Source organism: Capra hircus, chromosome 2 (genome assembly GCF_001704415.2).
Source record: "Capra hircus breed San Clemente chromosome 2, ASM170441v1, whole genome shotgun sequence".
NCBI lineage: Eukaryota > Metazoa > Chordata > Mammalia > Artiodactyla > Bovidae > Capra > Capra hircus.
This window is the reverse complement of record NC_030809.1, coordinates 79,795,076-79,808,983: the sequence shown is the minus strand read 5'-3', so window position 1 is coordinate 79,808,983 and position 13,908 is coordinate 79,795,076. Positions and strand designations below refer to the sequence as shown.

Here is a 13,908-nt window from a genome sequence, read left to right as displayed (position 1 = left end):
TCCCGGCCTTGGCCTATAGGAAGGAAGGCCCTATATATTTTCCCTTCTGTCCTTTCTCACCAGGCTTCTCATGGGATCTTCTCCCCAGATGTCTGAGTGATAATCATGCTCACTTAACCGCTTATCCTTTTCTCAGCACTTCCTCTTCCCCCTTCCTCTCAGCTTTTGCACCATGCATCCCCACTGTCAAAAGTTTTACCTTCTCTTTTCATCCAACTACCTATTCATCCTTACTTCTCTCAGGAAAATCTTCCCAGGTAGAACAATATAGAAGTTATCATTTTCTGCTGCTGCTGCTGCTAAGTCACTTCAGTCATGTCCGACTCTGTGCGACCCCATAGACAGCAGCCCACCAGGCTCCCCTGTCCCTGGGATTCTCCAGGCAAGAATACTGGAGTGGGGTGCCATTGCCTTCTCCGTATCATTTTCTAGTAATATTTATATCATAAGTAGTAATCTTTCCTTTATTTTGTTGATTTAAAATGTTTATTGAAATTTAAGCAGATATAAATCTTACAACCTGACTCTTCAAAAAGGAACAAAGTAAAGCAGTCTTATTTGGCTACTGTTTCTATAACAAGCTTCTCCGGTGTCACTAATGGTAAAGTACCTGGCTGCCAATACAGGAGACAGCCGGTTCAATCTCTAGGCCAGGAAGATCCCCTGGAGGAGAAAATGGCAACCCACTTCAGTACTCTTGCCTGGAGAATCCCATTGACAGAGGGCCTGGTGAGCTACAGTCCATGGAGTTACAAAGATTGGACTTGACTGAAGTGACTTAGAACATGTGCGCCTTATAACAAAGTACCATTGACTGGGTGATTTAAACAACAGTTGTTCATTTCTCATGGTTCCGACTGAGGAATCAGAGCTGAGCATGCCAGCATGTTTGGCTTCAAGTGACGGTCTTCTTCCTGGCTTGCAGTGGCTCCTTTCTTGCTGCATATCCTCCATGAAGAACAAGAGACGTTTTTACTTCTTCCAATAAATACACTGATCCCATCACAGGGCCCTCGCCCTCATGACTTGATCTAACTTAATTACCTCCCAAAGGTTTCACCTACAAGTATCACATGGTGTGTTACAAGTTAAGATTTCAACATGTGAATTTCAGTACTACACAAACATTCAGTTCATAACATTATTTTAGGTGATCTTTTATACTCCTGAAATATTAACTATGGAATAAGATGTTATTCCCAAAGAAATACAAATGAGGAATGTTAAATTAAACTTTTACATTTGCTAAGAATCATCAGTCTTTTCAGATTTCCTATAGGGTAAAAACTCTGGAGGAGGGCATGGCAACCCGCTCCAGTATTCTTGCTTAGAGAATTCCATGGACAGAGGAGCCTGGTGTGCTACAGTCCATAGGGTTGTGAAGAGTCAGACGTGACTGAGCGACTAAGCACAGCACAGCGCATAGGGTAAAAAGTCCATTTTAGCATTAGTTTTCCCCGTTCTGTAGTTGTGTGTGTGTGTGTGTGTGTGTGTGTGTGTGTGTGTGTGTGTGTTTGGAGGGGTGAAAACCACTATTATACAGCAATGTGTCTTGCACTTAGATCAGTAAAATTGTTCTAAGCACAGAGCACAGAAGAACATATAGAAGAATTCTCTTGTCCCTTTGTAAAATAAAGTCTTCTAATATGTGACAGATCAAGAAAGACATCTTTTTATCATCTTTAAAGGAAATAAATTTTGGATATAGTTGCTTTTTTTAAATTAAACTATTAAAATGGATTTTACTTAATCTCAAGAAACTTTAGATAGCTCATGTGTCTGTCAATTTGTAAAGATATATATATATATATATATATGCATATATATATTTAATCCAAAATGATTAATTAGATTTGTGTGGTAAGATTATTATTTATTTTATTTTTGTGCTTTTCTCTGTTTTATAATTCTTGCTTTTTAAAGTGAATTCCCAACCAGCAGCATCAGCAACACTTGGAAGTTTGTTAGAAATGAAGAATCTGAAGTTCCAATCTTAATTTAGTGAATCAGTATATAAGTTTTAACAAATCTCAAAGTGAATTGTATGTACATTACTACTTGAGAAACATTGCCCTATAGAATAGAAATTACTTATATAATTAGAATAAAAATGAATTGTTTCTAGAAGAGAGTAATTGTCAGTTAATAAAGAATGGATGAGGGAAAATTTTGGAAATTAGGAAGATGACATTGTTAATTATCTCATAATAATTTAGAGTTTGATATAGGATGGAGTAGAGAAAGAGGACTATTTTTTTAAATTATCACATTCTCACGATTATCAGTTTTCTTCAAATCACATCAATTTTAGTGGTTAGTAAATGGTTTAACCCTAGAATGTTTTAATTCCTAAGAAGGCAATATGTGGCATTACGAACGGTATTTGTTTCTTCAGGATCATTCCCATTCAGTCATCATTCATGTGAAAGTTCCTTTATAATTCATTTATTTTTTCTGATTATGGGAAAAGTAACATAGCCAGGTCTCTGTTTAACATATTTAATATCTCAAGGGCAAAGAATCTAATTGATTTATTTATTTCTACAAACATATTCCTATTGAGTTTTCTTAGCTTGATTTTTATATAAAAATAACTATTTTATAATAAACCTGAAGCAGAAATTACAAAAGTTACTATTTAAACTTATCTATGACAGGTAAATTGGTCAAATATATCCATATATAGCAATATAAGATAGTCAGAACATTTCTGCATATATCCTTAAAACAGCCCTGTGAAATTGTTGAAACATGTTTTAATCACCTCCATCATAATGATGAGAAAGCTGCATTTTTTTTTAAGTAAAACACTTTCCCAAATCCACCCTCCTCAAGAATGATCATGCTTCCATTTGCATGTGGGCCTAATAAGCCCTTCCCATTATAACACAATGATTTCTAAAACAGAGATAATTGAGTAAATTCTGTATCTGTGAATTAGATGTTGATTATCAAGCCCTCCTGATTGTGATGTTGCAAGGCAAAAGCTAATTTCTTTATTCAAAATATGCTCCAACATCACCATTTATGTATTTTGTCCACAAAAAGGAGACAAAAATTTCTTCTAAATGAAACCAAGCCAAATAAACTATATTAATGCCTTGAAAGGTATTCTTTGAACTTTTTGCTGTCTTCAGTTCAGTTCAGTCACTCGGTCGTGTCCAACTCTTTGCGACCCCACGAAGTGCAGCTCGCCAGGCCTCCCTGTCCATCACTAACTCCTGGAATTCATTCAGACTCACATCCATCAAGTCAGTGATGCCATCCAGCAATGTCATCCTCTGATGTCCCCTTCTCCTCCTGCCCCCAATCCCTCCCAGAATCAGAGTCTTTTCCTATGAGTTAACTCTTCGCATGAAGTGGCCAAAGTACTGGAGTTTCAGCTTTAGCATCATTCCTTCCAAAGAAATCCCAGGGCTGATCTCCTTCAGAATGGACTGGTTGGATCTCCTTGCAGTCCAAGGGACTCTCAAGAGTCTTCTCCAACACCACAGTTCAAAAGCATCAATTCTTTGGCACTCAGCCTTCTTCACAGTCCAACTCTCACATCCATACATGACCACTGGGAAAACCATAGTCTTGACTAGATGGAACTTAGTCGGCAAAATAATGTCTCTGCTTTTGGATATGCTATCTAGGTTGGTCATAACTTTTCTTCCAAGGAGTAAGCGTCTTTTAATTTCATGGCTGCAATCACCATCTGCAGTGATTTTGGAGCCCCCCAAAATAAAGTCTGACACTGTTTCCACTGTTTCTCCATCTATCTTCCATGAAGTGATGGGACCAGATGCCATGATCTTCATTTTCTGAATGTTGAGCTTTAAGCCAACTTTTCACTCTCCACTTTCACTTTCATCAAGAGGCTTTTTAGTTTCTTTTCACTTTCTGCTGAGGCAAATTATTACAGACTTCACTTCTTTAATTCATAGAGTCCTTTCTTTCCCTCTTCCTTTGCATGTTTACTATTTAGTTACTAAAATTATATCTCATCTCCTTGCTAGAAAAGGAAATTCATATTTGTTTCTCTCTTCTAGAAATCTGAGTACTTCATTCACCTAAGAGATATGCTTAAATTTTAAACCATCCATTAGATCATTCACTGATTTTCTAGAGTTCAGAGGAGCTATTTGGATAGGTCCCCTATGGATTAGATTTAGAAGCAAAAGTTAAGTAAAAATGACTAGGCAACAAATATGTCTATTTTCTGATTTATCTTGTCCTTCTAAATGCTGTTGCAGTCATATATACTTAATGTTATTTCTGAAAATACTTTTTTAAAATTTCTGGCCTTTATTTAAAAAATTCACATATATTTACATACATTAAAACTTAAATATTTAAATTGAAAAATCTTCATATTCATATGCACATTATCTGTGAGTCATCATCACATCAAGATAATGAACAGATCAATGAGTTCTACAGATTTTGTTATTTCCTTTTTTAATCCTTCTTTTCCCACTCTACTCCTTCCCACTCTATCCCCAGAAAGCGTTTTTTTTTGTTACTACAGATTATTTCTTATTTTGTAGAAGTTTAAATGAATGGCAGCATATACTTTATACTCCCTTTTGTCTGGCTTCTTTCACTCAGCATGATGATTTTGAAATTTATCCACAGTGTGGCATACATCAATAATTCATCCTTTTTATTTCTCAGTAGTATTACACTGAATGTGTTAAGGAAAATAGTATATATGACTCTTGTCAAAATGGTAACTGAGACTTTATTCAGAACTATCAGGATAGATATAGAGATTACTGCAGTGGTGTTTTGCAGTAGAAGACAGAGACTGAGTTCAACTCTAAATAGAAGGAAAAGTAGACATTTAAAGCCAGGGAGCAAACAGGCTGTCAGTGGATGGACAATTACTAAGAGGAAATGTCAGAGGTAAGGGAAAATTCTGGCTAAAGTGACCTAACATGATTCTTGGTGAAGAGAGACTTAGGTGATCAGAATTTCTTCCAAAGAACACCCAGGGCTGATCTCCTTTAGGCTGGACTGGTTGGATCTCCTTGCAGTCCAAGGGATTCTCAAAAGTCTTCTCCAACACCACAGTTCAAAAGCATCAATTCTTTGGCACTCAGCTTTCTTCACAGTCCAACTCTCACACCTATACATGACCACTGGAAAAACCATAGCCTTGACTAGACGGAACTTAGTCGGCAAAATAATATCTCTGCTTTTGAATATGCTATCTATATTGGTCATAACTTTCCTTCCAAAGAGTAAGCATTTTTTAATTGCATGGCTGCAAACAGCATCTGCAGTGATTTTGGAGCCCCCCAAAATAAAGTCTGACACTGTTTTCCCTGTTTCCCCACCTATTTACCATGAAGTGATGAGACCAAATGCCATGATCTTAGTTTTCTGAATGTTGAGCTTTAAGCCAATTTTTTTCCACTCTCCTCTTTCACTTTCATTAAGAGACTTTTTAGTTCCTCTTTAATTTCTGCCATAAGGGTGGTGTCATCTGCATATCTGAGATTATTGATATTTCTCCCAGCAATCTTGATTCCAGGTGTGCTTCATCCAGCCCGGCATTTTGCATGATGTACTCTGCATAAAAGTTAAATAAGCAGGGTGACAATATACAGTCTTGATGTACTCATTTTCCAGTTTGGAACTAGTCTGTTGTTCCATGTCCAGGTCTAACTGTTGCTTCTTGACCTGCATACAGATGACTTGCCTACTTTCTCAGGAGGCAAGTCATGTGGTCTGGTATTTCCATCTCTTTAACAAGTTTCCACAGTTTGTTGTGATCCAAGGCTTTGACAAAGTCAATAAAGCAGAAGCAGATGCTTTTCTGGAACTCTCTTGCTTTTATTATGATCCAGTGGATATTGGCAATTTGATCTCTGCTTCATCTGCCTTTTCTAAATCCAGCTTGAACATCTGGAAGTTCACGGTTCACGTACCATTGAAGTCTGGCTTGGAGAATTTTGAGCAGTACTTTTGCTAGCATGTGAGATGAGTGCAATTGTGTGGTAGTCTGAGCATTCTTTGGCATTATCTTTCTTTGGGGTTGGAATGAAAACTGACTTTTTCAAGTCCTGGGGCCACTGCTGAGGTTTTCAAATTTGCTGGCAAACTGAGTGTAGCATGTTAACAGCCTTATCACTTAGGATTTGAAATAGCTCAACTGGAATTCCACCACCTCCACTAGCTGTGTTCCTAGTGATGCTTCCTAAGGCCCACTTGACTTCACATTCCAGGATGTCTGGCTGTAGGTGAGTGATCATACTATCATGATTATCTGGGTCATGAAGATCTTTTTTTGTATAGTTCTTATGTATATTCTTGCCACCTCTTCTTAATATCTTCTGCTTCTTTTAGGTCCATACTGTTTCTGTCATTTTTTGTGCCATCTTTGCATGAAATATTCCCTTGGTATCTCTAATTTTCTTGAAGAGATCTCTAGTCTTTCCCATTCTATTACTTTTCTCTATTTCTTTGCATTGATCACCGAGGAAGCCTTTCTTATGTCTCCTTGCTATTCTTTGGAACTCTTCATTTAAATGTGTATATCTTTCTTTTCCTCCTTTGCCTTTAGCGTCTCTTCCTTTTTCCACTATTTGTAAGACCTCCTCAGACAACCATTCTGCTTTTTTGCATTAATTTTCCTTGGGGTTTTTATTGATCACTGCCTCCTGTACATGACATGGATGTAGGATGTCATAAACCTCTGTCCATATTTCTTCAGACATTCTCTCGATCAGATCTAATCCTTTGAATCTCTTTCTCACTTCCACTGTATAATCATAAAGGATTTGATTTAGGTCATACTTGAATGGTCTTGTGGCTTTCCCTACTTTCTTTAATTTCAGTCTGAATTTGGCAATAATGAGTTCATGATATGAGCCATAGTCAGCTCCAGGTCTTGTTTTGCTGACTGTATAGAAAATACAGTATGATCTTTGGCTGCGATGAACATAATCAATCTGATTTCGGTATTGACCATCTGATGACGTCCACGTGTAGAATCTTCTCTTGTATTATTGGAAAAGTGTGTTTGGTATGACCAGTGCATTCTCTTGGCAAAACTCTATTAGCCTTTGAACTGCTTTGTTTTGTACTCCAAGGCCAAATTTGCCTATTACTCCAGGCATCTCATGAATTCCTGCTTTTGCATTCCAGTCCCCTATAATGAAAATGATTTCTATTTTGAGTATTAGTTCTGGAATGTCTTGTAGGTCTTCATAGAACCATTGAACTTCAGCATTACTGGTTGGGGTATGGACTTGGATTACTGTGATATTAAATGATTTGCCTTGGAAATGAACAGAGATCATTCTGTCATTTTGGGGATTGTACCCAAGAAGTGCATTTAGGTTTTTTGTTGACTATGAGGCCTACTCCATTTCTTCTAAAGGATCCTTGCCCACACTAGTAGATATAATGGTCATCTGAGTTAAATTTGCCGGTTCAGTATTCTTGCTTTGAGAACCCCATGAACAGTATGAAAAGGCAAAATGATATGACACTGAAAGGTGAACTTCCCAGGTCTGTAGGTGCCCAATATGCTTCTGGAGAAGAGTGGAGAAATAACTCTAAAAAGAATGAAGAGACAGAGCCAAAGCAAAAACAGCACCCAGTTGTTAATGTGACTGGTGATGGAAGTAAAGTCTGATGCCATAAAGAACAGCATTGCCTAGGAACCTGGAAGGTTAGGTCCATGAATCAAGGTAAATGTGCTTAGTACATGGCTGAATACTCCAGGAGGACCCTGTGCAGACACCCAGAGTTCTGTTTCTGTTGCATTCTCTTCTCTAACACTCTGCCTTGTGAGATCTAACCATATCACTCTCCAGTAACTCCCATAACTCTAAGCTCTGTCCACTCAGAGAGTTCCCTGAACTCTGTTGAGTCCCTCTGCACTGCCTCACTATTCGTCACTATCTCAGGTTATAAACTCTGGAGGTTATGGGACTCACTTGGTTTAGTTCCTGTTACACAGGAATCACTGTCATTTCTTACCTGATATCCAATTTGTTGAAAAGCCTTGTTTTCTGTATTTTGCTTAGTTTTTTAGTTGTTTTATTAGGAAGGGAAATCTAGTCCCTTTTACTTCATCTTCGTCTGAGTGTTTTCAATTTTTATTTCTAATGCATGGATAACTTGTTAAATCACTTGTGTTGTCTAAAGGAATAACCTGGATCAAATTGTATTGTGTATTTTATATACAGTTCTGAAAGCTTAATGAGTATTTACTACATATCTAATGATTTCTTAATAAAAATGTTTGATAGTAATAAGTTAATCTCATATTTTTGTCTTGATTTTGGTTTATAATACTAAAAGTACAGAATTGTTTAAAGTGAATGACTATTAAACAGAAATATACTTCAAATATTAAGTAAGCACATTACAAAAAGTAAGGATGATTTTGATATTTAAAATAAACCTTAATACAGTCAGTGAAATACATTTTTATCTGATTATTTCAATTGATTAAAGTAAACTAATAATCTCTTTTTTGAGCAAAAACATATGCAGATAGTTTCATTTTTTAAAATACGATATTTTACTTTATTTCAGGTGATTGTCAAATCTGGGCCAGGAGCTTTTCTCAGTCTGGCTGTATATGACAATTATATCTTCTGGTCAGATTGGGGAAGAAGAGCTATCTTGCGTTCTAACAAGTACACAGGAGGAGATACAAAAATTCTTCGTTCTGATATTCCACATCAACCAATGGGTATCATAGCTGTTGCTAATGATACCAATAGCTGTAAGTTACCATAGAAAGCAAATTTATTTCTTAATTATATAATCTCTCAAAAACATATATATATTTAAGTGATACTTAGTTGGATTTTGTTTTCTTACTGTTTCTGGGGCTACTATTCAGCCTTTGACCATTGAATATATTGAAGTTATCTGAATGTTTTATGGAAATTTTGTAGTTCTTAATTTATCACCAGAGGAATGATTCACTTTTAGTTATTAGTTTCTGAATATCTATTTCACACTTTCTCACTCCTCTTATTTTTGATTATTCAAATCAGGTTGTTTTCAAGAAAATCATACTTGTTTCACAAACAAGCTTTGCATCGGGCTTAAACATTTTTTTTTTCTAATCCCTGGAATACCTACAAAATTTCAGTTTGCAGTGTTTGTGTAGTTTCTAGAGGTACCAGTGTATTGAATGACAAATATGTTAGGAAATGTAGAGATTTGTTACATATTTTTAATTGTACTCATCATTTGGAATCTTTAGATTTTCAAAAGTCCTGAATCTTTCTTGTTCATGAGATATTTTGAGAGATTGAGGCTGTTTAACAGTTCACTGTTAATCTATAGTAACACAGTATGGGGATTCAGTATAAAATGTCACCAAGAAAACCTCTTCATTGCAGGTGAACTTTCTCCATGTGCATTATTGAATGGAGGTTGCCATGACTTGTGCCTTTTAACACCTAATGGAAGAGTGAATTGTTCCTGCAGAGGGGATCGAATATTGCTGGAAGACAACAGATGTGTGAGTAAGTAAAGAGAATTGAGATGTGATGTAACACATAACTGCTCAAAATGGCACACATGGACATTGGAATTGTTTAAGCATATGTTAGAAGTTGTACTCTCCTGCAATATTAGAGACCCTGTTGGCTTATGTCTCTATTCTAAAAAGAACTGTTTACCATTCTACCTATAGCACCATGTGATAGGTAATAATAACCCAAAGAGTGATGAATGTTGTGTCCTCTGATTATGGCTGGAAGATGTTGGGTAAACTGAAGAAATACCTGTACACAATGATATCTGAAAATTTAGGAGTTATGACTTTAAGAATTCAGTCAATAGCAAAATTAATTAAAGCCAGAATAAACCAGTGTACAGGCAGTAGCTTAGTAGTGAACCCACTCACAGTCGGTCAGAGTATGTAAATGAGAAAGAATGGCTCACACAATTTATTTGTAGTCATTTCTGAACTGTTAATTAAAAATGTAACATTGCAGCCTTGTGTGATGTTTATACCTCCCAAAGGCATTGCAATCTTTAATTAGTACCATTACAGTATATACTTATTAACAGCTAAGTTTCCCAAACTGTTTCTACTGTAAATAACGGTTCAAGTGTTCTAATATCGTCATGAAAATTATCCAGCAACATAAAAAGGGTTAATTTCTCTTTAACATCAAAACTAGTTGTGAGTAAGAAATACAAGAGAGAAGCATTTTGGAAAATTAAAATTGGTTAACTCTTACGATGTGTTCAGGTTTTTTTTTCCTCACCCGTATACTCATCTCATATCTTTCATCTTAGAAAATCAATAGAGTTAGATATGTCTACATTATAAAAATAAGAATCATAAGCTGAAAGTATTTTTCAATTGCATCTTTTGTCTTCTTTCAGTCTTTGTATACCAGAAGGATCTTCTCTTTTGCCTGTTCTTTATTTTAATACAAACAAGTGTGATTCTTGGAGCCATGTACATTTGGAAACTTTTTTTCTTATACAAACACTTTGACATAATTTTTTTAACCAGGAAAACTACTACACCTAATGCAAGAACATATACATATTTTCTCACTTTGTATATTGGCACGTAACCCAAAAGGGCATTTCTTAGCAAAATAAGTAAAAGACTTTAAGAATGTGCTGAGGCAAACAAGGGAGTGATGTAATTGTCCAGTAGATAGTTAATTTCAATAATTTGGGCCACAAATTCCAATGTTTCTTCATTCCGTAACACTTCCCTGAATTTCTCAAGCAATTGCTTAAACTCTCTATTTCAGTTTGCCTTTGTGGTTTCAGCTGTAATTGTCTGGATCCGACGCCATCTGTAAGCCTGGAGTGTTAGCCATGCATTAGAATCACTCATGTTTCTTTCACAGGTCACTACAGGCCAATAGTAAACCAATGCCTCTAGTCAAAACAGCAAGGCTTATTTGTAGACAGTAGATTCCTGTCCTTGCAGCAAAATAGATTAAATACATCTGTCCCTACTAAGCCACCTGCGTCTCACTATTGATGAGAGGGAATGAATCAGACAGAAAACTGTAGTGTTAAAACAAGCATAGTTGTATTCACGTGGAACTGCAGAGTGATACTGGGTTCTTCAGAGCCGACGAATCTTTACAGAAGTATCTTGTATCCATTGTGCATTCATATTGAAATTCTGTGGGCCAGCAGAGAGATTGAAAAGTAACTCTTGGCTTCTTCTTATCAAATCTATCTTTGGGAAATGATGATGTTTCTGGAAATTCGGGGTCCACATCTGAATTAGTTCACCCAGAGCAGTTTATGAATGTTAATGGCAACATTACAAGGATGAAAGGTTATTTACTAACACCTACTTGAGGGCAAAGGAGAGAAAACCATTTGTTGTCATAACTCTTGAGAAAAAAGATTAGGCAATTCCATTTCACACGACATTGCTAACCTTACTAACACCCGTAACAGAAACAAGAATAGCAAATATAATTAGATGAAGCAATTACCTTGTAAGAGAATGGAGGACAGCTGAACCACAGTTTTTGTTTCTAGAGAGAGGCAGAAAATACTCAATACTATTTCTTCAAACATACCTAAACAAGAATTGTGCTCATACAATATTTGGTTTTTTTTTTTGCATAATAAACCATATTTACTATACATATTATCATCTTTTCCTCAAAGGTATGGTGATTATAAAACCAAAATATGGCATTTTCTATCATAGCAATTATTTTTCACTGGAAATGAGAAATTAAACAGTATGTTTAAAATAGACAAAACAAGTTAGGAATGCTAATGGACTCTCAGTAAAATGGATGAATTTTATTCAGTTCATGATCTAAGGTGATTGTGGGCAGTAAGTGAGCACTCTTCTTAAAGATAATAACTATTGAAAGTGAGTGGTATTTTTAGACTCTTAATTTCTTGTTATTTCCTCTAAAATGGCATTCTACTTTAGCTACTGACTATTGAAATTTAGACTGCACCAAGAAAAACAAAACTAACTTTGGAGAGGGCTGCTATCATTTAAAAAGTTAAATTAAAAGTCATTAATAGGTAGATAGATAGAGAAAATATAGATATTCTGTAAAAATGGTTATATTCTAGGAATAATAAACAAAACACTGCGAACTTCAAAGAGTATTAGTATCTATTTAACTGAATAGTCCTGAAATAAATCCTGATAGCAAATTATAAAATTAAACTATATTTCCTGCATTAGTAGAGATAAATGAGTTCTAATTACCTCCAACATAATTAATATGATTTACTTTCCCTGTATGGTTTTTCTACAAGCAATAGATTGAGTGCTGTGCTGTGCTAAGTCGCTTCAGTTGTGTCAGGCTCTTTGCAACCCTAAGGACTGTGGTAGCCCAGGCCCCTCTGTCCATGGGATTCTACAGGCAAAAATACTGGAGTGGGTGGCTGTGCTCTCCTCCAGGGGATCTTCCTGATCCAGGGATCTAACTCGCATCTCTTACATCTTCTGCATTGGCAGCCGGGTTCTTTACCACTAGCACCACCTGGGAAGCCCAATAGACTGAGTATATGCAAGCAGACAGCACAATATGCAGCAGAAACGTTGCACTCCAAAAGCTTGCTAGTAAATCAATTGTTTAAGAATAAAAATAAAGGAGTGGGATAGTTTGGGAGGTGGGAGGCAGGATCAAGAGGGGCAGGACATATGCCTAAGGCTGATTCATGTTGATGTATGGCAGAAACCAACAGAATATCATAAAGCAAGTATCCTCCAATGAAAAATAAATAAATTTTTGAAAAATGTCTATTTTCCCCAAGAGAGATCATTCTAAAACAGAGGTCACATATTGGCATTCCAGGGATGAAATCTAGCTATAGAAAAGCTTCTTTGTACTCATGGCTGTTTTGTACTGACAAGTTGCTCAAATCACAAAACACTCGGACTTTACATTTCTTATAAGAATCCTGGCATTTAGAAGTGGGACAACATGGCAGTGGTTGGCTGGAGCCCATAAGCATCTGCTGCATGTGCTTTTCAGTTTATCTTTGCCCTCTACCAGCACCCGCTACAGACTCCCATGCATTTCAAGGAGTAAGTACTGATCACATGTGGCAGGAAGAGAGGGTCTTTTCCCTGGCACCTCTCACAATGTGAATAGCACAAGAGGCTCTGTCTATTCTATAGAGAATAATTTCAGCAACTCTAGTACTTCTTAGTGATAGAAATTGTTACAGAGATTTTTTTCAGCAGGTAGTTGGGGAGGAAGGACATTTGGAGGAGAGACTTCAGTGAAATGAATCAGTTCAAGGCATCCAAGATGAGAACTCTATATGCTAAAAAATTTCAGTGTTTTGAAGAATATATGAGATTACAGTAAGGAAATACAAAAGCACTATCAGTATGTACAGAGCTTATTTAACTGGCTCTTTTTAAACATTTATTTTTAGGATAAAGTGCTAAGCAAGATGCATAAATAAGGTCACCCAGATTTAAGCCCCTCCTTCCTTCCACATATGTACAGTCACCAAATAATTAACAAAATCCACAAACATACTTTAAACACAAAGATAAAGTTAAGCAACTTATGAACATTGGCAAAGGAAGCTTGAAAACAACACAATAAAAGTGTCCTTCTTAATTTTTATTTTTTTAAAGGGATTCCATGAACAATTGCCCTTTATTAATTTTTATATAAGCAAATTTATTTTTATGTTTAAGATTAAAGGAAACAATTGCTATGACATCAAAAATGTTTGTTATTACATGAAATATTGACCTTTTTACCTTTCAGCTAAAAATTCTTCCTGCAATATTTATTCAGAATTTGAGTGTGGAAATGGAGAATGTATTGATTATCAGCTCACCTGTGATGGCATTCCTCATTGTAAGGATAAATCAGATGAAAAACTGCTCTACTGTGGTAAGTTTTCAGTGTGTGATTTTCTCATTTCAGAGATAAGTTTGCAATTATTTTTATAGTTTTTGGT

The 13,908-nt window shown here is 36.0% G+C and overlaps 1 protein-coding gene across 1 annotated transcript in view; it reads left to right on the top strand.

The window, feature by feature from the left end:
* Positions 1-13,908, top strand: part of LRP1B (LDL receptor related protein 1B) — a 2,198,408-nt gene that overhangs the window by 1,834,797 nt on the left and 349,703 nt on the right. Inside the window, 3 exon segments of the mRNA XM_018062463.1 lie at positions 8,539-8,731; positions 9,360-9,485; positions 13,713-13,841. Of these exon segments, the coding sequence (XP_017917952.1) occupies positions 8,539-8,731; positions 9,360-9,485; positions 13,713-13,841 (448 nt within the window).